The sequence below is a fragment of the Pristiophorus japonicus genome, chromosome 3 (assembly GCF_044704955.1).
Source record: "Pristiophorus japonicus isolate sPriJap1 chromosome 3, sPriJap1.hap1, whole genome shotgun sequence".
Classification (NCBI taxonomy): Eukaryota; Metazoa; Chordata; class Chondrichthyes; family Pristiophoridae; genus Pristiophorus; species Pristiophorus japonicus.
The window spans coordinates 88,019,140-88,043,897 of NC_091979.1; the positions used below are offsets into that span (position 1 = coordinate 88,019,140).

At 43.0% G+C, this 24,758-nt stretch overlaps 1 protein-coding gene across 2 annotated transcripts in view; it reads left to right on the forward strand.

The window, feature by feature from the left end:
* Positions 1 to 24,758, forward strand: part of grb14 (growth factor receptor-bound protein 14) — a 185,844-nt gene that overhangs the window by 63,211 nt on the left and 97,875 nt on the right. For both annotated transcript variants that reach the window (XM_070875533.1, XM_070875534.1), the window contains exons 2-3: positions 2,450 to 2,606; positions 19,073 to 19,194. In XM_070875533.1, the coding sequence (XP_070731634.1) occupies positions 2,450 to 2,606; positions 19,073 to 19,194 (279 nt within the window). The remainder of the gene's footprint in view (positions 1 to 2,449; positions 2,607 to 19,072; positions 19,195 to 24,758) is intronic.

A 24,758-nucleotide genomic window follows, 5' to 3' on the forward strand; every position in this document is an offset into this window, starting at 1 on the left:
CTTTGCTTACATTTTCACTTCAATTTATGTTGTTATTGCTTTTAAATATATATCTTGTCTTGCACAACTGTATGTCTTGAATTGCAAAGTAAGTTACTGTTTAACTATATTAAGTTATTTTTAAGCATGGTTGTGGACAATGTATCTATTGCCTTGCAATATAATTTATCAATGACTGATCAAACTAATTTAAATAGTACTGACCAAAATTTGAAGTGGAATTCAATAAACAAAAAACTCTCTGCTTTAATTTTCATTACATTATTGTGTTGATGGAAATTAGTATCTTAATTTGTAATGAATTTATTCAGTTAAAGGCCGTTTTAAGCATGTGCAGCTGTTGCATGCTTTATTGGTAGATATCAGTATACGTAGCTAAGCTCTTAGAATGGCAGGTGTGGTGCAGTGAAGGGGAGAGATTACATATTTGAATGATCGACAGGGAAGTATTGGCAGAAGATAGTTGAATTCCATCTGCTTCGCATTTTTATACTCCATAGTTGTACACCCTTCAGGGATTGAGGTAGCACCGACAACAGTACATGATTGATAGATTCATGTGCTTCTCAAAAGGTAAAGTGCATGTTCAGCAATTCTACTTGCGATTTGTCTTTCGCCAAGAGCATTATCTTGTATCTTTTTCTTTTAAATATAAATTTTTTGATTACTGCAGCATCACTAAACTAAATATTTCAGCTATAATCAGACACATTTATTTGCCTATTTTATTTTCAATTTCACTAACAGTGAAAATTGGGAATATTTTAGTTTGAAATTATTAAATTTGATCTTCAAATATAACTACTTGAATTGTACTTTTCAACATGCACACACTATGCACTGATGTTTTTGTGTGTTCTGACATTTTAGACAGACTGAAGCAAGGTTACTCCAGTTACACTAATTAAAATGTTTTCAGACAAAGATATGGGTATTGAAGCATTGTGTGTTCTGCACCTCATGACAAAATGAGCACTGTTCCTCATGAAATATGATATCTCTGAGCTTTGGTTTGGCAGAACCACTAATTGAAATGCACACTGAAATACAATTGGAATTGAGCCTGACTGCAGTTCCTGTATCCATTTGCTACAAGGGAAGTACCTCTTAGCATAATAACAGGTTATCATTTTGGACTTCCATTGTGCACAAATAAATTACTTTAAACAAATTGTAACTATTTTGCAGTGCTGCATTAATATTTGTAAGGTAATTAAGATAACAATAGTTTCAATTTTGTACTTCTCCCATCGAAAAATGCAGGAGAATCTGTTATGAAAAGGGCTTCCATACATTAAGCTCTTATTTTGTTTGCAGTCTGTGATTGGCAATCCTTCAGTTTTTGTCCTCTAAATCTCTGTGCTGACTGATTTTAAATAGCAGATTATTTTCTTTGGTTGGAATGGTATCATTACAAAACCCTCCCAATTTCTGGGAGCTCTTGAAGGGTGCTTAACCTAGCCCAGCAGGAACACACTGACATGATTTCTTCTGTATAGACAGACTGACTTGTCTTGCCCCTTCTGATCTCCTGTTGAAACTGAAAAGAACATAAAGGCTGCATCAGCAAGTCCTGATTTCGTGCCTTCTAACCCCTCCCCCAATCCCCCGCACTCAACTTTAGGCAAGGTCAAACTATCTAACATTACAATTGGATCCTATCTCCATGACTGTTTGTTTAACTTGTGCTGTATTATGTTTGTAACTATCATTCAAAAAGAAACATGAATAAGAGGTGGAAAGCATAATGCTTTATTTTTTTACTAAGTTTATGGAGTAAGGGAGATTCAGGTTATGTTGATTGCTGGAAAGATAGCAGGTGATTGGGTAAAATCTCTGATGACATGCAGCTGTAGTGTCAGGAAACTGCTATTCACAGGCAGCACCATATAATCTCATTTGAGTTTGGTGCAATAGCAGTCATCTGCAAGGCTGATCTAATGTATCCTAATATGAAATTCTAAGTTACCTGTACAATTATTTTTTTATAATGCAATATACACGTGCTTACTTTAACTACAGAGCTGGTCAAAATATGCAAGTATATTTGTCATCCTGTCTGCTGGTAAGTAGATAAATCGCATGTAAGTAGTTGAGGGAAGAAAACATGGAAGTTTGTAGAGGCATTTAAAGGGCTTTAAACATTTGTTTAAAAATCTGGCTTTTATTATAGTAGGTGTGATGTGTGTATATATATAAGCATATTATCTTTTAAGGGTTACAAAGAACATTACACTATTTTGGAAAATCTTTGTTTTTGTACTTGTGTAAAACCAAAAATTGAATGGATCTTAAATTTCAACTCTATCAGGTAGCATGATGAAGGATTCATCCATTTGGATTGCTAACATTTAATATGTGAACATTGAACACTGTTTTTAAAAAAAAACTGCAAACAAAAGGTTATTTTTCTTGGGTGTCTTATTTATATATCTGTTTTTATATGCAGGTAATTAAAGTATTTAATGAGGATGGCAGCAGTCAAGCATTGGAGGTGCCAAATGACATCACAGCCCGCGATGTCTGCCAGTTGTTCATACTGAAAAATCACTGTGTTAATGACAATACCTGGACTCTCATTGAGCATCTTTCTCACATTGGCGTAGGTAAGTGTAAACATTGCAGTTACGGAATACTTTGTATAAAGCTGCTTAAAGCAGTTTGTGTTGTACCCTTCTACTTTGTCACAACTTCAGTGGTTACCCAGAGCAAATTTGGGCCAGTATATGAAAGACACACAAATATAATTGCAGACATTTGAATGTATTTATTTACATAATGAATTTATCTTTTTGTTCAGCTTTGTTGCAATTTAGTTTGTAACATGGTATTTTAATGTGAAGGAAACTTTTTTCTGAACATATGGAAATCTTGTTTAATTTACAAATGTGTATTGTACTTTATCTCCGTGCCTGGTATAACTCCTCTCCAGAAAAAAACACCTTTTGGAAGCAATAATTGTGTTGTGCAGAAGCCATTTTAGTGCCAGTCATAGTAAGAACATAACTAAGAGCAGGAGTAGTCCCTCCAGCCTATCGAGAATGCTCCTCCATTCAAATAAGATCATGGCTGATCATCATTCTCAACTCCACTTTCCTGCCCGATCTCCATATTGCTTGATTCCTCTAGACTCCATCTATCTTTCCCAGTCTTGAATATATTCAGAGGCTCAGCATCCACAGCCCTCTGTAGCAGAGAATTCCAAAGATTCACAACCCTCTGAATAAAGAAATTGCTCCTCATTTCTCTTAAATGGCCTTCCCCTTATCCTGAGATTGTGACCCCTTGTTCTAGACTCTCCAGCCAGAGAAAGCAACCTCTCAGCTTCTACCCTGTCAGTCCCCTTCAGAATCTTGTATGCTTCAATGAGATCTCCTCTCATTCTTCTAAACTCAGGAGAGTATAGGCGCATTATACACAATTTCTCACAAAAAAGGTTACTGCACAAGATAACAGCTCATGGTTGGGGGTAATATATTACCATGGATAGAGGACTGGCTAACTAACAGAAAACAGAGAGATGGGATAAATGGGTCATTTTCAGGTTGGCAAACTAACTCGTGGAGTGCCACAGGGATCAGTGCTGGGGTCTCACCTATTTACAATCTCTATTAATGATTTGGATGAAGGGCACCAAGTGTAATGTAATGAAATTTTCTGATACAAAGATAGGTGGGAAAGCAAGTTGTGAGGAGGATGCAAAGGGATATAAATAGGCTAAATGCTGGCCAAAAATATGGCAGATGGAGTATAATGTGGTAAAATGTGAGATTATCCACTTTGGTAAGAAAAATAAAAAAGCAAATTATTATTTCAATAGGGAGACATTACAAAATGCTGAGGTACAGATGGATCTGGGGGTCCTTGTACATGAAACGCAAAGTTAGCATGTAGGTACTGCAAGTAATTAGGAACGCAAATGGAATGTTGGCCTTTATTGCAAGAGGGATGGAGTATAAAAGTAGGGAAATCCTGCTGCAACTGTACAGGGTATTGAGACCACACCTGGAGTACTGTGTACAGTTTTGGTCTTATTTAAGGAGGGATATACTTGCATTGGAGGCAGTTAAGAGAAGATTCATCTCATGAGGTTGATTTCTGAGATGAAGGGGTTGGCTTATGAAGAAAGGTTGGACCTATACTCATTGGAGTTTCGAAGAATGAGAGGTGATCTTGTTGAAAAGTATAAGATTGTGAGGTGGCTTGACAGGGTGCACTGAGAGGATGTTTCCGCTCATTGGGGAATCTAGAACCAGGCTAATTTCAGAATAAGGGGTCACCCATTTAAAATGGAAATGAGAAGGAATTTCTTCTCTCAGGGTCGTGAATTCTTGGAATTCTCAACCCCAGAGAGCTGTGGAGGCTGGGTCATTGAATATATTTAATGTGAAGATACAGATGTTTGAATGATAAGGAGTCGAGGGTTATGGGGAGCAAGCAGAGAAGTGGAGTTGACACCAAGATCCGATCAGTCATGATCTTATTGAATGGCGGTGCAGGCTCGAGGGGCCAAATGGCCTACTCCTGCTCCTATTAAGTTTTTATGTTCTTATTATCATAAGACAGCCCTCTCATCCCAGGGATCAATCAAGTGAACCTCCATTGTACTGCCTCCAAGGTAAGTATATCCTTCCTTTTAATACAGAGACCAAAACTGTGCACAGTACTCCAGGTGTGATCTCACCAAGGCCCTGTACAATTGTAGCAAGACTTCCTTACTCTTGTACTCCAACCCCTTGGCAATAAAGGCCTACATTCCATTTGCCTTCCTTATTGCTTGCTGTACCTGCATGCTTGCTTTCTGTGTTTCTTGCACAGGGAAATCCAAATCTCTCTCAACACCAACATTTAAGAGTTTCTCACCATTTAAAAAAAAAAAAATTGTTTTTCTATTCTTTCTAGCAAAGTAAATAACCTCACATTTTTCTACCTTATACTCCATCTGCCATCTTACTGCCCGCTCACTTAGTCTATCTATATCCCTTTGTAGACGCTTTCTATTCTCCTCACAGCTTACTGTCATACCTAGCTTTGTATCGTCAACAAACTTGGATACATTACATTCGTTCCCTTCATCTGTCATTAATATAGATTGTAAATAGCTGAGGCCCCATCACTGATCCTTGCGACACCCCACTAAATACAGCCTGCCAACCTGAAAAAGACACATTTATCCCTACTCTCTTTTCTGTCGGTTAACTAATCCTCTATCCATGCTAATACGTTACCTCCAATTCCCTGATCCCTTATCTGGTGTATAACCTTTTATGTGTCACCTTATCGAATGCCTTTTGGAATTCCAAATATACTACATCCACTGGCTCCCCTTTATCTACTCTAGTAGTTACATCCTCAAAACTCTAATACATTTCTGTAATAAATTTGTCAAACACGCGCATAGAAACATAGAAAATAGTTGCAGGAGCAGGCCATTCAGCACTTCGAGCCTGCACCACCATTCAATATGATCAAGACTGATCATGCAACCTCAGTACCCCACCCCTGCATTTTCTCCATACCCTCTGATCCCTTTAGCTGCAAGGGCCGCATCTAATTCTCTTTTGAATATGTCCAACGAACTGGACTCAACAACTTTCTGTGGCAGAGAATTCCACAAATTCACAACTCTCTGGGTGAAAATGTTCCTCCTCATCTCGGTCATTGGATATATTCAAGAGGGAGTTAGATATGGCCCTTGCAGCTAAGGGGATCAAGGGGTATGGAGAGAAAGCAGGAAAGGGGTACGGAGGGACTGATCAGCCATGATCTTGAATGGCAGTGCAGGCTCGAAGGGCCGAATGGCCTACTCCTGCACCTATTTTCTATGTTTCTATTTGGCTTACCCCTTAACTTTAGACTGTGACCCCTGGTTCTGGACTTTCCCAATATCGGGAACATTCTTCCTGCCTCTAACCTGTCCAGTCCTGTCAGAATTTTATAAGCTTCTGAGATCCCCCCTCATTATTCTAAATTCCAGTCAGTTTCAGCCTAGACAATCCAGTCTTTCCTCATGTCAGTCCTACCATCCCCGGAATCATTCTAGTGAACCTTCGCTGCAATCCCTCAATAGCAAGCACATCCTTCCTCAGATTAGAAGACCAAAACTGCACACAATACTCAAGGTGTGGTCTCGCCAAGGCCCTGTACAACTGCAGTAAGACCTCCCTGCTCCTATACTCAAATCGCCTCGCTATGAAGGCCAGCATGCCATTTGCTTTCTTTACTGCCTGCTATACCTGCATGCCTACCTTCAATGACTGATGTACTATGACACCCAGGTCTCGTTGCACCTCCCCTTTTACTAATCTGTCACCATTCAGAGAATCTGCCTTCCTGTTTTTGAAACCAAAGTGAATAACCTCACATTTATCCACATTATACTGCATCTGACATGTATTTGCCCACTTGCCTAACCTGTCCAAGTCCCCCTGCAGCCTCTTAGCATCTTCCTCACAGCTCGCATTGCCACCCAGCTTTAGTGTCATCTGCAAACTTGGAGATATTACATTCAATTCCTACGTCCAAATCACTAATGTATATTGTAAATAGCTGGAATCCCAGCACTGAACCCTACGGCACTCCACTCGCCACTGCCTGCCATTCTGAAAAGGACCCGTTTATTCCCACTCTTTGCTGCTTGTCTGCCAACCAGTTCTCTATCCATCAATACATTATCCCCAGTACCATGTGCCTTACTTTTGCACACTAATCTCTTGTGTGGGACCTTGTCAAAAGCCATTTGAAAGTCCAAATACACCACATCCACTGGTTCTCCCTTATCTACTCTCCTAGTTACATCCTCAAAAAATTCTAGAAGATTTGTCAAGCATGATTTCCCTTTCATAAATCCATGCTGACTTGGACCGATCCTGTCATTGCTTTCCAAATGCGCTGCTATAACATCTTTAATAATTGATTCCAGCATTTTCCCCACCACTGATGTCAGGCTGACCGGTCTATAATTCTCTTTTTTTACACTCTCCCTCCTTTTTTAAAATGTGGGGTTACATTAGCTACCCTCCAATCTATAGGAACTGAACCAGAGTCCATGTAAGCGCCTCGATTAGAATCAATGAGCAAAAATTGCCCAGCCTATTGCAAATAATCAGATCAGTCGTCCATTTTACATCCTGCCCAATTTAACTTTCCAATAAAATTGACAGTGTATCGGTCCCGTCAGTTTCCCATTGATGGGGTTAGGTTAAAATTACCTACATTTCAGGAGAATATCCCTTCCCCTTTTTTTGCACTCATAAAACTACTTATGATATTTAACACAACCACTTGTATTCATTTATTAATAACACAAATATTTTCAATAAAAAGTATTCAAACGCTTTGAAAATTAATTCTTCATTAAATGGCTCCACGCTACTGATAATTCTGCCATTTTATTTCCGTGATTAGGACATGCTTGAACAATGCATTTAGCAGCCCCCGTTAGTGGGTGATTACAGCCTATTATCTATCATGCAGTTGATCTGTTTGCAGACCAATTTCGGAGTTACCTGTCTGAAAAAGAGTTCTTTCAAAAATGTAGTTTAATTGACAATCTTGGGTGAGTAAATGGGGACACATTAAAAACCACTGCAGACTACTTGACACACTCTGCAAGGATCCCCCAGCTCAGTGTTAGTAGCAATGTGGTTGATTATAACTTGCCCAGCCTGGCAGGGGCAGTTCAAATGGAGTTGGGGGACGTGCCCTCCTTTGCCACCCTGGGCTGTCCATCTGCAATTTAAAATTGCAGGCAGCAAAGTCACCCACCCTAGGTTGATGGGGTCCTCTTTAAATATGCAGACTGGGTTCCAATGACATCATTAGGGCCCGATCTGGTAACTTGACCTGAGACCTGAGCGGGGCAGTGGTGGTGACGTCCTGCCAGGCACAGCAGCAAGGGTTCAAAGAGGCCTAGTTTATAGGAACACAAGAACAGGAGTTGGGCATTTATCTTCTCAAGCCTGTTCCGCAATTCAATTAGATCATGGCTCACCTGTATCTTAACTCCCTTTATCTGCCTTGGACCTCTAACCCTTAATTCCCTTTCCTAACCAAAACATACTGATCGGCGTTTTAAGTTTTTCAATTGACCTGGCCTCAACAGATTTTTGCGGGAGAGAGTTTCAGATTTCCACTACTTTGTGTGAAGTGCTTCCTGACATCACTCCTGAACTACTCCTCCAGTGGAAATAGTTTCTCTCCATCTACCCTATCGAATCCTTTAATCATCTTAAACACCTCAATTAGATCACCCCTTATTCTTTTATACTCGAGGGATTACAAGCCTAATCTATGCAACTTGTCCTCATAATTTAACCCTTTCAGCCAGGTCAGTTTTTAAAATGTTGGCCCAGATTTTGCTGGAGCAGAGCATCTAATGGCCTTTGACATTAGTTAGACTTGCCCTTGCCTGTTCAGGTTATTGGGCTGTAATTTTCAGCCCCTACGAGCGCGTACGAGCTCATTGAGGCCACGCAAGTTGCGGATTCAGGTATGCGCTGAGCAAGGGCTAAAACCCGGAGCTTGCAAACTGTCGACTATTTTTAGCCTGTAAATTTAACGTAAATTTATTCAAAAAATTTAATGTTTGTTTTAAATATTAAACTAAATGCCATTTTAATTTTAAATGTGACTTTAAAAAAATATATTTGCCTAGATTTATTTTTTGGGGGTATTCCCATTCAAACTTATGGGATTTCTGTACAACAACAACTGTATTTATATAGCACCTTTAATGTAATGATACGTCCCAAGGCACTTCACAGAAGTATTGAGATAAAAATTTGACACTGAGCCACATAAGTTGAAATTAGCACAGGTGATCAAAGCTTGGTCAAAGAGGTATATTTTAAGGAGCGTCTTGAAGGAGGAAAGAAAGGAAGAGAGGTTTAGGTAGAGTTCCAGAGGCCTAGGCAACAGAAGGCAGGGCCACCAATGGTTGAGCAATTATAATCAGGGATGCTCAAGAGGGCAGAATTAGAGGAGCGGGGGGAGGGAGGGGTTAGGTTGTGGGGCTGGAGGAGATTAGAGATAAGGAGGGGTGAGGCCATGGAGGGATTTGAAAATAAGGATGAGAATTTTAAAATCGAGCCGTTGCTTAACCGGAAGCCAGTGTAAGCCAGCGAGCACAGGGGTGATGAGTGAATGGGGCTTGGTGCGAGTTAGGACATGGGCAGCCCAATTTTGGATCACCTGTAGTTTACATGGGGTATAATGTTCCATGCCAGCCAGGGGTACATTGGAATAGTCAAATCGAGAGGTAAAAAAGGCATGGATGAGGGCTTCAGCAGCAGATGAGCTGAGGCAAGCGCCGAGTCGGGCGATGTTACGTTAACTCCGCTTCCTCTCCTGACCTGCTGAGATTTCCAGCATTTTCTGTTTTTTTTTTTTTACTTCAGATTCCTGCATCCGCAGTATTTTGCTTTTTTAATAGGCGGTCTTAGTTATGCTGCGGCTATGTGGTTGAAAGTTTACTTCAGGGTCAAATACAACGACAAGGTTGTGAACAATCTGTTTCAGCCTCAGACAGATGTTGGGGAGAGGGATGGAATCAGTGGCTAGGGAATGGAGTTTGTGGCGAGGACCGAAAACAATGGCTTCGGTCTTCCCAATATACATGCAGCATCCCCATAAGCATGAATAGGGATCCCCTTCTGTCATTCGTTGGCCTGGCCCACATGATCCCAAGGGGGTGTGCGAACCGCCTGCGCAAGAGATACATGGGCCTCTTCCTGCAGGTACCCGGAGAGCCCCAGGCAAATCTCCAGAACACCAGACATTTTATTTGCGGATCGGAGGCATTTCCCTGCGGGAAGCCACTGATCGCAAATTCAGGGCCATAAAATTTTTTGCATTGCAAATTGCTGAAAGTGTGAAGTGATGTCACAGCATGGGAAACTGGGCATCTGGGACCTGATTGAAGAGGGAAAGCATCTCCTTAACCAATTAGATTGAATGATTGTGAAATTTAACAGCGCAAGGATGGCAAAGGAATTTTAAATTTGTGGGTGGATTCAATGTAAAATTAGGTATAGAGAGGGAAAAAAAAGTAGATTAAGAGAAACTAATTTTAAAAACTAAATTTTGAATTTTTAAAATCTCCAATGGCAGTAAAACCTAAAGGAATGAGACTCCGCACCAGTAATAGTTAATTCAGTGCCAGAGAGATTGATTGACAGTAATTAACATTTATTTAATCGTAAAAGGGTACTTGCAATTGAAATGATTTAACTTAACTTTCTGTGGCAAGTAATTTGTGTCCACCTCGCAAATAGAGCAACTTCATGTCATTCAATGCATTTCCATGGTGAGCCAGATAACTAGAAGCTGTTTACACAAGGCTAACGGCAGAGCGGTGCAACTCTGACAACTTTTGGAGATCTGCATTTAACACTAACCATAAGATTTGTAAGCAAAATTAACGCCGAGTGTGAAATGGTTCATTTTGGGAGGAAGAATGAGAGGCAACATGAACTTAATGGTACAATTTTAAAGGGAGTGCAGGAACTGAGACACCTGGGGTATAAACACACAAGTATTTGAAGGTGACAGAACAAGTTGAGAAGGCGGTTGTAAAAATGCATCATCATCAAAGACAGTCCCTCGGAGTCGAGGATGACTTGCTTCCACACTAAAAATGCGCTCTCAGGTGACTGAAGAGTCCAATGTGGGACCTACAGTCTCTGTCACAGGCGGGGCAGACAGTGGTTGAAGAAAAGGGTAGTCAGGGAGCCTGGGTTGATGCATGCTCCTTCCGCTGTCTACGCTTGGTTTCTGCTTGTTCTTGGCAATGGGACTCTCGGTGCTCAGTGCCCTCCCAGATGCTGTTCCTCCACTTTGGGCGGTCTTGGATCAGAGATTCCCAGGAGTCAGTGGGGATGTTGCATTTTGTCAAGGAGGCTTTGAGGATGTCCTTGAAGCTCTTCCTTTGCCCACCTGGGGCTCACTTGCCGTGTTGAAGCTACGCGTAGAGTGCTTGCTTTGGGAGTCTAGTGTCGGGCATGCGGATGATGTGACCCGCCCAACGGAGCTGATCGAGCGCGGTCAATGCTTCAATGCTGGGGACGTTGGCCTGAGCGAGAACACTGACGGTGCATCTGTCCTGCCAATGGATTTGCAGGATCTTGCGGAGGCAGCACTGGTGGTCCTTCTCCAGTGTTTTGAGATGTCTGCTGTATATATTCCACGTCTTAGCCATATAGGAGGGCGGGTATCATTACTGCCCTGCAGACCATGAGCTTGGTGCCAGATTTGAGGTCCTGGTCTTCAAACACTTTCTTCCTCAGACGACTGAAGGCTGCGCTAGCACACTGAAGTTGGTGTTGGACCCGTTGTCAATGTCTGCTCTTGCTGACAGTAGGCTCCCGAGGTATGAAAAATGGTCCACATTGTCCAAGATTTCATTGTGGATTTTGATAATCGGGGTGAGGGGGCAGTGCTGTGTGGCGGGATCAGGTTCATAGAGGACTTGTGTTACAGATGTTTAGTGTAAGGCCCATGCTCTCGTACACCTCAGTAAAGGTCTTGACGATGACTTTGAGTTCGGCCTCCGAGTGTGCGCAGACGCAAGTGTTGTCCACCTATTGTAGTTCAATGACGAAGGATGTGACGACCTTGGATCTGGCCTGGAGGCCGTGGAGGTTGAACAGATTCCCATCTGTTCTATAATTTACCTCCACTCTGGCAGGGAGCTTGCTAAGGGTGAGATGTAGCATTGCAGCAAGGAGGATCGAAAAGAGCATTGGTGCAATGCCACAGCCCTGCTTGACCCGAACCGGACATGGATTGGGTCTGTGGTGTATCCATTGGTCAGGATCACGGTTTGCATTACCATTGTGCAGCAGATAGAGGATGATGACGCACTTTTGAGGTCAGCCGAAATGGAGGAGGACACTTCATAATCCAAAAGTGCATATGGGGTCCTTGGCTGTATAAAAAGAGGCATAGTGTGCAAACGCATAGAAGTTATGCTAAACCTTTATTAAACACTGGTTAGGCCCCACTTGGAGTATTGTGTCCAATTCTGGCCACAGCACTTCAGGATGGATGTCAAGGCCTTGGAGAGGGTGCAGAGGAGATTTACTAGAATGGGTACCAGGGATGAGGGACATAGAGAGTAGAGAAAATGGGATGAGGGACATAGAGAGTAGAGAAAATGGCATAGCTTTCCTTAGAACAGGGGAGATTTGATAGAGGTGATCAAAATCATTAAGGGTTTTGAAAACAGTAAATATGGAGAAACAGTTTCCAATGGTGGCATGGTCAGTAACCAGAAGACACAGATTTAATATAATTAGCAAAAGAACCAGAGATGACATGAGGAAATCGTTTTTTATGCAGTGAGTTATGATATGGAATGCACTGCCTGAGTGTTTGGTGGAAACAAATTCAATAATAACTTTCAAAAGGGAATTGGACAAATACTTGATGAAAATTGCAGGGCTATGGGGAAAAGAACAGGGGAGTGGGACTAGTTGGATAGCTCTTTGAAAGAGATGGCATGGGCACGATGGGCTGAATGGCGGGTGGCCTCCTTTGCTGGATTATTTTATGATTCGATGTTTTTTTTTAAAAACTTGAAGTGCCACACACTAGGCTATTTAAGATACTCCTGTGGGATTAGTGGTCAGAATTTGGGTTGGGTAAGGAATTGGTTGCGTTCTTGTAGGCAGAAGGTAGTTATTAATAACTCTGCTTTTGCGTGGGAACCAGTTATTAATGAGTCCTGCAGGGATCTGTTTTGGAACCATTGCTCTTAATCTTGAATGATCTGGATGAAGGTATTGGTGAAAGGTCTCGATGTAATGGGATGTGGGTTAGCATCTGGCAGGTGTTTTATATATATATGGATGGGGCTAATGACCAGCATATGTACATTATCCAAGGTAGTGAACTTAAGGCTGAGTGAGAGAAACATCTGGATGTCAAAGTAAATGATTCTATGAGGGTTCACATCCAGAAGGTTATTGCAAAAGCCAATCGAGTATTGAGATATATTGCGCAAATGATCAAATACAAAACCATAAAATACGATTGTCCTTGTACAAGACCTTGCTTAGGCCTTATTTAGAATACTGCATCCATTTGTACTCCCTTCACCTGGTGGGTGATATTGGAGGCCCTGCAAAAGGTTCGGAGGGCAGCCAGTAGATTGATTCCCAGTTTGAAAGCCCTTATTTATCACAAGTTTCGAGAGCAGATGCTCTTTACTCTAGAAAAACTTATGCTTTGCGGAGTTTTGATTTAAATAACAGTGTTAGATTCGCTTAAATTTGGTCCATGTGGATAGGTTATTTGAGTTGCATCGGTTAGCGAGGACTAAGGAAGGAGTTTAAATTTACATAAGCACAAAACTAGGGTAAATGTGGGTAGGTATTTTATTTGTTTAGTCGTCTGCTATGGAACAAGCTGCCGTCTCATGCAGCTAATGCAGATTTGCAGCAAGCATTCAAATGGGATCTGGACGACTTCCTAACTGTGTCCTATATCATTATATAATAAAGGTAGTTACGGTATTTGGGGGATGTCTTCCAGTCACTGCTTTCCTAGAACTTCTTTGTTATCCATCATTTTTGGTGCTGCTGGCATGCTTGGTATGAAGATTTGTCGATGCAACAACAATGACTGTTTCAAAAGTAATTAATTGACTGCAATGCTTTTGGATGCCCAGATTACATGTAAGTCAGTATTTAAATACAACTCCCTTCTATTTCCCTACCATTACTGAACCAACATTTTGTGCCCTTCATTTTGCGTGCCCTTCATTTTGCAAGCCCATCATGATTAAATACTTTGAATTGTACTCGTACTGGTAAATGTACAAAAAGTTTCCAATATTCCTCTTTAATGCTTGGTAGCATTTATTTCTCAGCTGATAGAGTATAAAAGGAAGGGATGATCTATTAAGTTGGATTTCCACCCCCATAGGAACAGGAGTAGGCCATTCAGCTCAAGCCTGCTCTGCCACTCAGTTGGATCATGGCTGATCTGATGTAATGATTTTCTTCTGTCTTCAATAAGGAGAGAGAAGTGTATACTCCATCTAGTGGTCAACCGATGTAATGCAACTACTGATGTAAATAGAATAAAAGGGTCATGTGGAAAAGTCACATGTTGACAGTTAAGAGCCATCTTGTAGAGTGTTCGTGAAGTCATAAAAAGCTCCACTTGTCTTTGCATCCATAGCCTTTTGGACAGAGAATTTCAGATTTCTCTATTTGGAAAAAGTGCTTCATGATTTCTCTCCTAAAAGGCTTTGCTCTAATTTTAGGATTATATCCCTGCATTCTTGATTTTCTTTTTCCTTCATCAGAGGAAATAGTTTTTCTATCTTAACATTTTAAACACCTCGATCAGATAACCCATCAATCTTCAATACTCAAGGGAATACTGCTCTGGATTTCAGTGCCCTCCCTAATTGAGCCGAGTAAGGCCTATGCTTGTAATAGATGCAGGCCCATCATCAGAATGTTAATGGGATGGGAGGTTCAATGGCTGGAGTGTTTTTAAGAAAAACTATGCTATGGAACCCTTAAGTTGTAAAACTGAACGGAGATTTGCAGATATTCTTATAAACTACAAGATTGAACGCAATCAATAGGCTTACAACAAACTCTGCCTTTTAACCAAATGATCATAATTAACTGTTAAATTATGAAACCTTTTTGCATTATAGTAAAACTGGAAGAAAAAACAGAAGGGCTTTCTTAGTTTCCTTCTGTTCATTCAAATTGAAATAAATATTAGATTTTTGTGGTTTTTGCAAAATTTCAACATGAATTAATCAGCTTCAAATTAGAAGACTATACATGGAAGATGTGCTTTAATATTTAAGTAGCTCTTTTGAGATGGGATTCTTATGTGTTAATATTCTGCTGTAGAAATGTACTGTGAACGTGAATTAAATAGAGCATTTGTTTGTGAAATTTTATAGCACATTGAGGTTAAACAGTGTGATATTTACACTAGTTTAGCCCTAAAAATCTGTAATGCAATAAAACAGTTGCATAGGGCCCAAGTTTCCACATGATTCGCGCCTGATTTTTAGGAGCAACTGGTGGAGAACGGACTATTTTAGAAATCGCAATTCTCCACATTTTTTTTTCTGTAGTTCTAGTCAGGTAGAACAGTTCTAGTTTAGAACAGAATTTTTTCTTCAAAAGGGGGCGTGTCCGGCCACTGACGCCTGATTTGAAAGTTTCCACAGTGAAAATGTACTCCAAACTAAAGTAGAATGGCGCCAGTGAAGATTTTTGTAGAACTGAAAAAACCTGAGGGGGGGGGTGGGGAAGGGAAAAGAGAGGGGGGGGGGGAAAGAGAGGAGAGGGGGGGTCGGGGTAGAGAGGGGGGGGGGGTCGGGGAACAGGAGCGGGTGTCAGGTCGGGGGGGGGAGCGGGTGTCGGGTCAGGGGGGGCGGGGGGAGAGAGCGGGTGTCGGGTCGGGGGGGGAGAGCGGGTGTCGGATCGGGTCTCGGGTCGGAGGAGGGGGGAGAGCGGGTGTCGGGTCGGGGCGGGGAGCGGGGGTCGGGTCGGGGGGTGGGGAGCGGGCCTCGGGTCGGGGCGGGGAGCGGGCCTCGGGTCGGGGCCGGGGGGGGAGAGCGGGTGTCGGGTCGGGGCGGGGGAGCAGGTCTTGGGTGTCGGGGCGGGGGAGCGGGTCTCGGGGCGGGGGTAGGGGAGCGGGTCTCGGTCGGGGCGGGGGGGAGCGGGTCTCGGTTGTCGGGGCGGGGGGGGAGCGGGTCTCGGGTCTGGTCGGCGGGGTGGGTGGGGGGAAGCGAGTGTCGGGTCTGGTCGGCGGGGGGAAGCGAGTGTCGGGTCTGGTCGGGCGGGGAGCAGGAGCAGGAGCTGGCCGTGGGAGGAGCCTCATTCACGCAGCCCCAGTGAGGCCATTGGGCCAGGGCTAGGGGCTGCGTGCTTCTGGCCCCTCCCACACAGTTCGGCGCCTGGAGCTACTGCACTTGCGTGCCGACTGTAGCACGCATGTGCAGAGGTCCCGGCACTGTTTTCAGCGCAGGGACCTGACTCCGCCCCCCCCACAGCTCGTGCTGGCTGCGCCGAGTGCCACAGGACCTGTAAGTAGGTGCAGAATACCGAGGATTTTTTTAGGCGCGAAAAACGGGCGCCCAGCTTGTAGGGGCGCCCGTTTTTTTCTTGTGGAAACTTGGGCCCATAATGAGCACCACTTTCTAAGATGGGTAAATAGTGTGGGTATTGAGTCATGCCTAAGGGTTATCTATCTTCAACTGGAAGGGTAAGTTCATTTATTAATCAAATGTGTGCTTTCATGTTGACAACAATTAAGTGGTGTTCATTTGTGATTCAGATTTTTATTACAAAATGGGGTTATTTTGGAATTGCTGCAGTAGATACTTATTCATGAAAAGGCTAAACAGCTCCGTTATGATCCAGGAATTGATGTTTATCCCTCGGCAGTTTTAGTAAAACGCTAGTTTCTTTTCTAAAATCCATCCTTGCAAGAAAAGGTTCATGCAACTTGTTAACATGAGTGGAGCATGTGTTCAAGCTTTTCGCCGATCATTTCACCTTGCCCATAAATATTTTCTTGAACTCTCAAATAATGTAATTTTCTCCCCCCCGCCCCCCATCTCCCCCCCTCATCTCCACCCCCACCCCACCACCACCTGTACCAGCAAAACAAATTACTGTATTGAGTAGTATTTGGTACTTCAGCGTGGTTTTAAAACCCTGGAATTTGCCCCCTCTTTAAACAACATCGTAAAATGCCATTACTTAATCATCAATATAGTTATATTCTGATGTAATGTCCCTGTAAATCATTAGAATTAGAGTTATGTAATGTAACGTAACATACAACAGTATAAAACCCAATGAAAGGACACATTTTTCATTAAAGCACTGTTGCAATCCAATTTTAACCTTAACTCAACATCCTTCCTCTTGCGCAATATGAAACCTGCAAGAACTTGATTGTAATGGTGACCAATGGCGGTAGTTTGCGTAAACATATGAATGCCAATGGTCAACCACAAACAGTAAATTCTGCTTATCCAAAAACTGTTTGAGAAATAAAAGCTGTCTTGCAGAATACTGGTGAAATGGGGCTTTGGCAACTCACAAACTGCTTGAGCTTGCATCTTGTAGCATCATTGAGCATGTTCTAACTTTGGAATGTTCACCCGGTTGTATTTTTGTTGTTTTCTTTAAAAATAACTGATCATTTGTATCTTTTTATTTCTCAAATGTTCTCCCCTTTCGATCCTTTCTCTGAAAATGCCAACTCTTTTTCTGGTCCATGGTATTATGCCACCAGTTGACTTCTGGTAAATTCCCCAAGTTGCACAACTGTGTGGGGCATCAGAGTCACTGAAGACCATTGTAATGCTTCGAACATCTCTCCAGCTGAGATTAGCAAACGGCATAAACTAGCAGTTGAACCTGGGAATATTCCAGTTATCCTGCTCCAAGGATAAAACTGTTCTGTCATTAGGGAGCACAGAGCAAATTATACTTTTAACTTGATGCATCAAATGCATGCAATGTAAACAGTTGATTCCTTCCACTGTGGTCTTTTTATTATCACAGCTACGTGATGGTAATTCTCCATCCATTAGTAAAATAAATAACACCTTGATCTAGTCATGTGGGACATGGGTGAAATTGAACTTTATGAACTGAATTGTAAAGGAAAAACAAAGGATTAAAGGGCCCAAGTTTGCACTCACGGGTGGAATGGCGCACCTCTGAGGTACGCCGACATTTTAGAACAAACAGCGCCAATTATTTACCTTCGTATTCTCCATGCAGCAGCACTGATGTAGGCCCTGGCGTAGGGGAAGGAGCCAGGTCCCGGCGGGACCTCTGCACATGCATGCTAGAGTAGCTCCTTGCCACCAGATTCTGTGTGCATGTGTGGAAGGGGTCCGAGGCACGCCACCCCTAGCACTATCCGAATGGGCTCCCTGCCGTGACCTGCGAGGGAACAAACAGCAATGTCAGTCATCGGAGACAGGAGATCCCAGGAACAGAAGGCCAAACAAGAAAGGGAGAAGGAGCTGGCAAAAGTGACCATCAAGAAGGAAGATGACTGAGGCCACCAAGTGTTCCTTGGGACTGTCTTGGAGATGTTCGGGGGGGGGCGGGGGTAGCAGGAAATGCAAAAAAATTGGGGGCAAGACGTGAGTAGGATGGGACCTGGGCAGGCTGCCCCCCCTCCCTCCCTCCTCTCCAATCCTCCCCCCACCCCCCCTTCCCCTCCTCACTCCCCCCACTTCCTCTTCTTCCTCTTGCCACCTCGCGGCCCCCTCGCCCACCTGGCCACGGCCCCCGCACTCGCGGTCCCCCCTCTCCGCGCCCCCCCCCCCCTCCTTCCCGCGCCCCTGCCCCCCCTCCTTCCCTCCTCCCCTCTCCCTCATCAGCGGCCCATTGCCTTCCCTTCACATACAGGTAGGACTTCTATTTTTTTTATTTGTTACTGATTGATTGCTTATTACTTTGGTCTTGGTGCTTTAGGTGCAGGGTTCCTTCTATTTTTTTATTAATTATTTGCTTCTTATTTTTTGTGCTTTGTCAGTCTTGGTGCTTTCTTTGTATTTTTTATTTATTATTGAATGCTTATTTTTGTACTTTATTTAGTGCTTAGTGCTCTAAATGTACTTATGCTTCTTTAATGATGTTAAGGTGTTTAGTGCCTTGGAAAATCCTGTAACTTCCCTCCGGCCCCCCTCCCACCCCGGAGCTATCTCTGGCTACCTGCGCTTGATTTCTAAAGTGTCTGCAAGATTTTTCTGAGCGTACAAAAGTGGACACATACGCTGGCCTGTTAGTTTGGAGGAACTATTGGCTGTCTAAACTTAAATGGCCAAAACAGGCGTAAGTGGCTGGTAGGGCCCCCTTCTGGAAAAAGAAACTGAACTAAAAAGAAACTGAATTAACTCACTGAAACTGGAGCAAACTAAATGTGGAGAATTGCGATTTTTAAGATGCACCAAAATAAACTAGTTGCTTCAAAAAAAATAGGAGCAACTCCTGTTGAAACTTAGCCCCAATACTTCTAGAATTATGTTTGTCATTTATCCTTTGATTTTTTTTTTGTATAGAAAGAATTGTAGAAGATCATGAATCAGTGATTCAGTTACAATCAACTTGGGGGGTGGATACTGAGAGCAGATTATACTTCAGGAAAAATTATGCCAAATATGAATTCTTTAAAAACCCAACGGTAAGTGAAATCAGCAATTTTACAAGGAAATGAACTAATGTCATGGACCTAATTTTCAGATTTTATTAATGCTGATGTGGCTTGTGTTTGCAGTGGATGATTATTAAAAGGAAAACAACATTGTGGAAAAAAAAAAGTGACATTTTTGTTTATAAACATGCAATATGAGGCCATATTTTTATGTCAATGCTCTGGTTATGGAGCTTTGCACACTGGCAGTGCAAATTGGAAATTCATATGTACATGGCACATGGTTTTTCCATTCATTACTTCATAGTATCATAGAAATTTACAGCACGGTAGGAAGCCATTTCAGTCCATCGTGTCTGCGCCGACCAACCAAGACCTATCCAGCTTAATCCCACCTTCAGGCTCTTGGTCTGTAGCTGTCGGTCACGGCACTTTTAAGTGCATATCCAAGTATTTTTTAAATGTGGTGAGGTTTCTGCCTCTACCACCCTTTTCAGGCAGTGAGTGCCAGACCCCCACCACACTCTGAGTGAAGACATTTCCTCTCATATCTCCTCTAAACCTCACCCCCAATGAGGTTAAATCTATGCCCCCTGGTTGTTGACCCCTCTGCCGAGGGTAACGGGTCTTTCCTATCCAGGCCCCTCACAATTTTATACACCTCAATCAGGTCTTTCTCCTCTATTCCAAAGAAAGCAGACCCAGCCTCTCCAATCTTTCCTCATAGCCAAAATTCTCCAGTCCAGGTAACATTCTTGTAAATTGTCTCTGCACTTTTTCCAGTGCAATCACATCTTTCCTGTATTGTGATGACCAGAAGTGCACACACAACTCCAGCTGCGGCCCAACCAGTGTTTCATACAGTTCCAGCTTAATCTCCTTGCTCTTGTATTCCATGTCTTGACAAATAAAGGCAAGTATATTCCATATGTCTTCTTAACCACCTTATCTACCTGGCCTGCTACCTTCCGGGATCTGTGGACCCGCACTCCAAGGTCCCTTTGTTTCTCGACACTTTTCAGTGTCGTGCCATTTAATGTGTATTCCCTTGCCTTGTTAGACCTCCCCAAATGCATTACCTCACACTTACCCGGATTGAATTCCATTTGCCACTGTTCTGCCCACCTGACTGGTACATTGACATAAGAACATAAGAACATAAGAAAATAAGAAATAGGAGCAGGAGGAGGCCATACGGCCCTATAGCCTGCTCCGTCATTTAATATGATCATAGCTGATTCGAACATCGACTCGGGTCCACTTCCCTGCCCGCTCTCCATAACCCCTTAAACGATAATCGAATAAGAAACTGTCTATTTCTGTCTTAAATTTATTCGGTGTCCCAGCTTCCACAGTTCTGAGGCAGCGAATTCCACAGATTTACAATCCTCTGAGAAGAAATTTTTCCTCATCTCAGTTTTAAATTGGCGGCCCCTTAATCTAAGATCATGGCCTCCAGTTCTAGTCTCCCCTCCCGTATCAGTGGAAACATCCTCTCTGCATCCACTTTGTCAAGCCCCCTTATAATCTTAAAGGTTTCGATAAAATCACCTGAATTTCAATGAATAGAGGCCCAACCTACTCAACTTTTCCTCATAAGTCAACACCCCTCATCCCCGGAATCAACCTTGTGAACCTTCTCTGAACTGCCTCCAAAGCAAGTATATCCTTTCGTAACTATGGAAACCAAAACTGCACGCAGTATTCCAGGTGTGGCCTCGCCAATACCCTGTACAATTGTAGCAAGACTTTCCTGCTTTTATACTCCATCCCTTTTGCAATAAAGGCCAAGATTCCATTGGCCTTCCTGATCACTTGCTGTACCTGCATACCAACCTCTTGTATTTCATGCACAAATACCCCCAGGTCCCACTGTAATGCAGCACTTGGCAATCTTTCTCCATTTAATTAATAACTTGCTCTTTGATTTTTTTTCTGCCAAAGTGCATGACCTCGCACTTTACAACATTATACTCCATCTGCCAAATCCTTGCACACTCACTTAGCCTATATATCCTTTTGCATATTTTTTGTGTCCTCCTCACGCATTGCTTTTCCTTCCATCTTTGTATCATCTGCAAACTTGGCGACGTTACACTCAGTCCATTCCTCCAAGTCGTTAATATAGATTGTAAATAGTTGGGGTCCCAGCACTGATCCCTGCAGCACCCCACCGGTTACTGATTGCCAACCTGAGAATGAACCATTTATCCCTACTATTTGTTCTCTGTTCGTTAACCAATCCTCTATCCATGCTAATATATTACTCCCAACCCCGTGAACTTTTATCTTGTGCAGTAACCTTGATATGGCATCTTGTCAAATGCCTTCTGGAAATCAAAATGCACCACATCCACTAGTTCCCCCCTTTCCACCCTGTTCGTTACAACCTCAAAGAATTAGAAACATAGAAAATAGGTGCAGGAGTAGGCCATTCGGCCCTTCTAGCCTGCACCGCCATTCAATGAGTTCATGGCTGAACATGCAACTTCAGTACCCCATTCCTGCTTTCTCGCCATACCCCTTGATCCCCCTAGTAGTAAGGACTTAATCTAACTCCTTTTTGAATATATTTAGTGAATTGGCCTCAACAACTTTCTGTGGTAGAGAATTCCACAGGTTCACCACTGTCTGGGTGAAGAAGTTTCTCCTCATCTCGGTCCTAAATGGCTTACCCCTTAACCTTAGACTGTGACCCCTGGTTCTGCACTTCCCCAACATTGGGAACATTCTTCCTGCATCTAACCTGTCTAAACCCATCAGAATTTTAAAAGTTTCTATGAGGTCCCCTCTCATTCTTCTGAACTCCAGTGAATACAAGCCCAGTTGATCCAGTCTTTCTTGATAGGTCAGTCCCGCCATCCCGTGAATCAGTCTGGTGAACCTTCGCTACACTCCCTCAATAGCAAGAATGTCCTTCCTCAAGTTAGGAGACCAAAACTGTACACAATACTCCAGGTGTGGCCTCACCAAGGCCCTGTACAACTGTAGTAACGCCTCCCTGCCCCTGTACTCAAATCCCCTTGCTATGAAGGCCATCATGCCATTTGCTTTCTTAACCGCCTGCTGTACCTGCATGCCAACCTTCAATGACTGATGTACCATGACACCCAGGTCTCGTTGCACCTCCCCTTTTCCTAATCTGTCACCATTCAGATAATAGTCTGTCTCTCTGTTTTTACCACCAAAGTGGATAACCTCACATTTATCCACATTATACTTCATCTGCCATGCATTTGCCCACTCACCTAACCTATCCAAGTCGCTCTGCAGCCTCATAGCATCCTCCTCACAGCTCACACTGCCACCCAACTTAGTGTCATCCGCAAATTTGGAGATACTACATTTAATCCCCTTGTCTAAATCATTAATGTACAGTGTAAACAGCTGGGGCCCCAGCACAGAACCTTGCGGTCCCCCACTAGTCACTGCCTGCCATTCTGAAAAGTCCCCATTTACTCCAACTCTTTGCTTCCTGTCTGACAATCAGTTCTCAATCCATGTCAGCACACTACCCCCAATCCCATGTGCTTTAACTTTGCACATTAATCTCTTGTGTGGGACCTTGTCGAAAGCCTTCTGAAAGTCCAAATACACCACATCAACTGGTTCTCCCTTGTCCACTCTACTGGAAACATCCTCAAAAAATTCCAGAAGATTTGTCAAGCATGATTTCCCTTTCACAAATCCATGCTGACTTGGACCTATCATGTCACCTCTTTCCAAATGCACTGCTATGACATCCTTAATAATTGATTCCATAATTTTACCCACTACCGATGTCAGGCTGACTGGTCTATAATTCCCTGTTTTCTCTCTCCCTCCTTTTTTAAAAAGTGAGGTTACATTGGCTACCCTCCACTCGATGGGAACTGATCCAGAGTCAAAGGAATGTTGGAAAATGACTGTCAATGCCTCCGCTATTTCCAAGGCCACCTCCTTAAGTACTCTGGGATGCAATCCATCAGGCCCTGGGGATTTATCGGCCATCAATTTCCCAAACACAATTTCCCGACTAATAAGGATTTCCCTCAGTTCTTCCTCCTTACTAGACCCTCTGACCCCTTTTATATCCGGAAGGTTGTTTGTGTCCTCCTTAGTGAATACTGAACCAAAGTACTTGTTCAATTGGTCTGCCATTTCTCTCTTCCCTGTTATGACTTCCCCTGATTCTGACTGCAGGGGACCTACGTTTGTCTTTACTAACCTTTTTCTCTTTACATATCTTAGAAACTTTTGCAATCCGTCTTAATGTTCCCTGCAAGCTTCTTCTCGTACTCCATTTCCCCTGCCCTAATCAAACCCTTTGTCCTCCTCTGCTGAGTTCTAAATTTCTCCCAGTCCCCGGGTTCGCTGCTATTTCTGGCCAATTTGTATGCCACTTCTTGGCTTGAATACTATCCCTGATTTCCCTTGATAGCCACGGTTGAGCCACCTTCCCTTTTTTATTTTTACGCCAGACAGGAATGTACAATTGTTGTAGTTCATCCATGTGGTCTCTAAATGTCTGCCATTGCCCATCCACTGTCAACCCCTTAAGTATCATTCGCCAATCTATCCTAGCCAATTCACGCCTCATACCTTCAAAGTTACCCTTCTTTAAGTTCTGAACTATGGTCTCTGAATTAACTGTTTCATTCTCCATCCTAATGCAGAATTCAACCATATTATGGTCGCTCTTCCCCAAGGGGCCTCGCACAACGAGATTGCTAATTAATCCTCTCATTACACAACACCCAGTCTAAGATGGCCTCCCCCCTAGTTGGTTCCTTGACATATTGGTCTAGAAAACCATCCCTTATGCACTCCAGGAAATCCTCCTCCACCGTATTGCTTCCAGTTTGGTTAGCCCAATCTATGTGCATATTAAAGTCACCCATTATAACTGCTGCACCTTTATTGCATGCACCCCTAATTTCCTGTTTGAAGCCCTCCCCAACATCACTACTACTGTTTTGAGGTCTGTACACAACTCCCACTAACGTTTTTTGCCCTTTGGTGTTCTGCAGCTCTACCCATATAGATTCCACATCATCCAAGCAAATGTCCTTCCTAACTATTGCATTAATCTCCTCCTTAACCAGCAATGCTACCCCACCTCCTTTTCCTTTTATTTTATCCTTCCTGAATGTTGAATACCCCTGGATGTTGAGTTCCCAGCCCTGATCATCCTGGAGCCACGTCTCTGTAATCCCAATCACATCATATTTGTTAACATCTATTTGCACAGTTAATTCATCCACCTTATTACGGATACTCCTTGCATTAAGACACAAAGCCTTCAGGCTTGTTTTTTTAACACCCTTTGTCCTTTTAGAATTTTGCTGTACAGTGGCCCTTTTTGTTCTTTGCCTTGGGTTTCTCTGCCCTCCACTTTTCCTCATCTCCTTTCTGTCTTTTGCTTTTGTCTCCTTTTTGTTTCCCTCTGTCTCCCTGCCTTGGTTCCCATCCCCCTGCCATATTAGTTTAACTCCTCCCCAACAGCACTAGCAAACACTCCCCCAAGGACATTGGTTCCGGTCCTGCCCAGGTGCAGACCGTCCGGTTTGTACTGGTCCCACCTTCCCCAGAACCAGTTCCAATGCCCCAGGAAT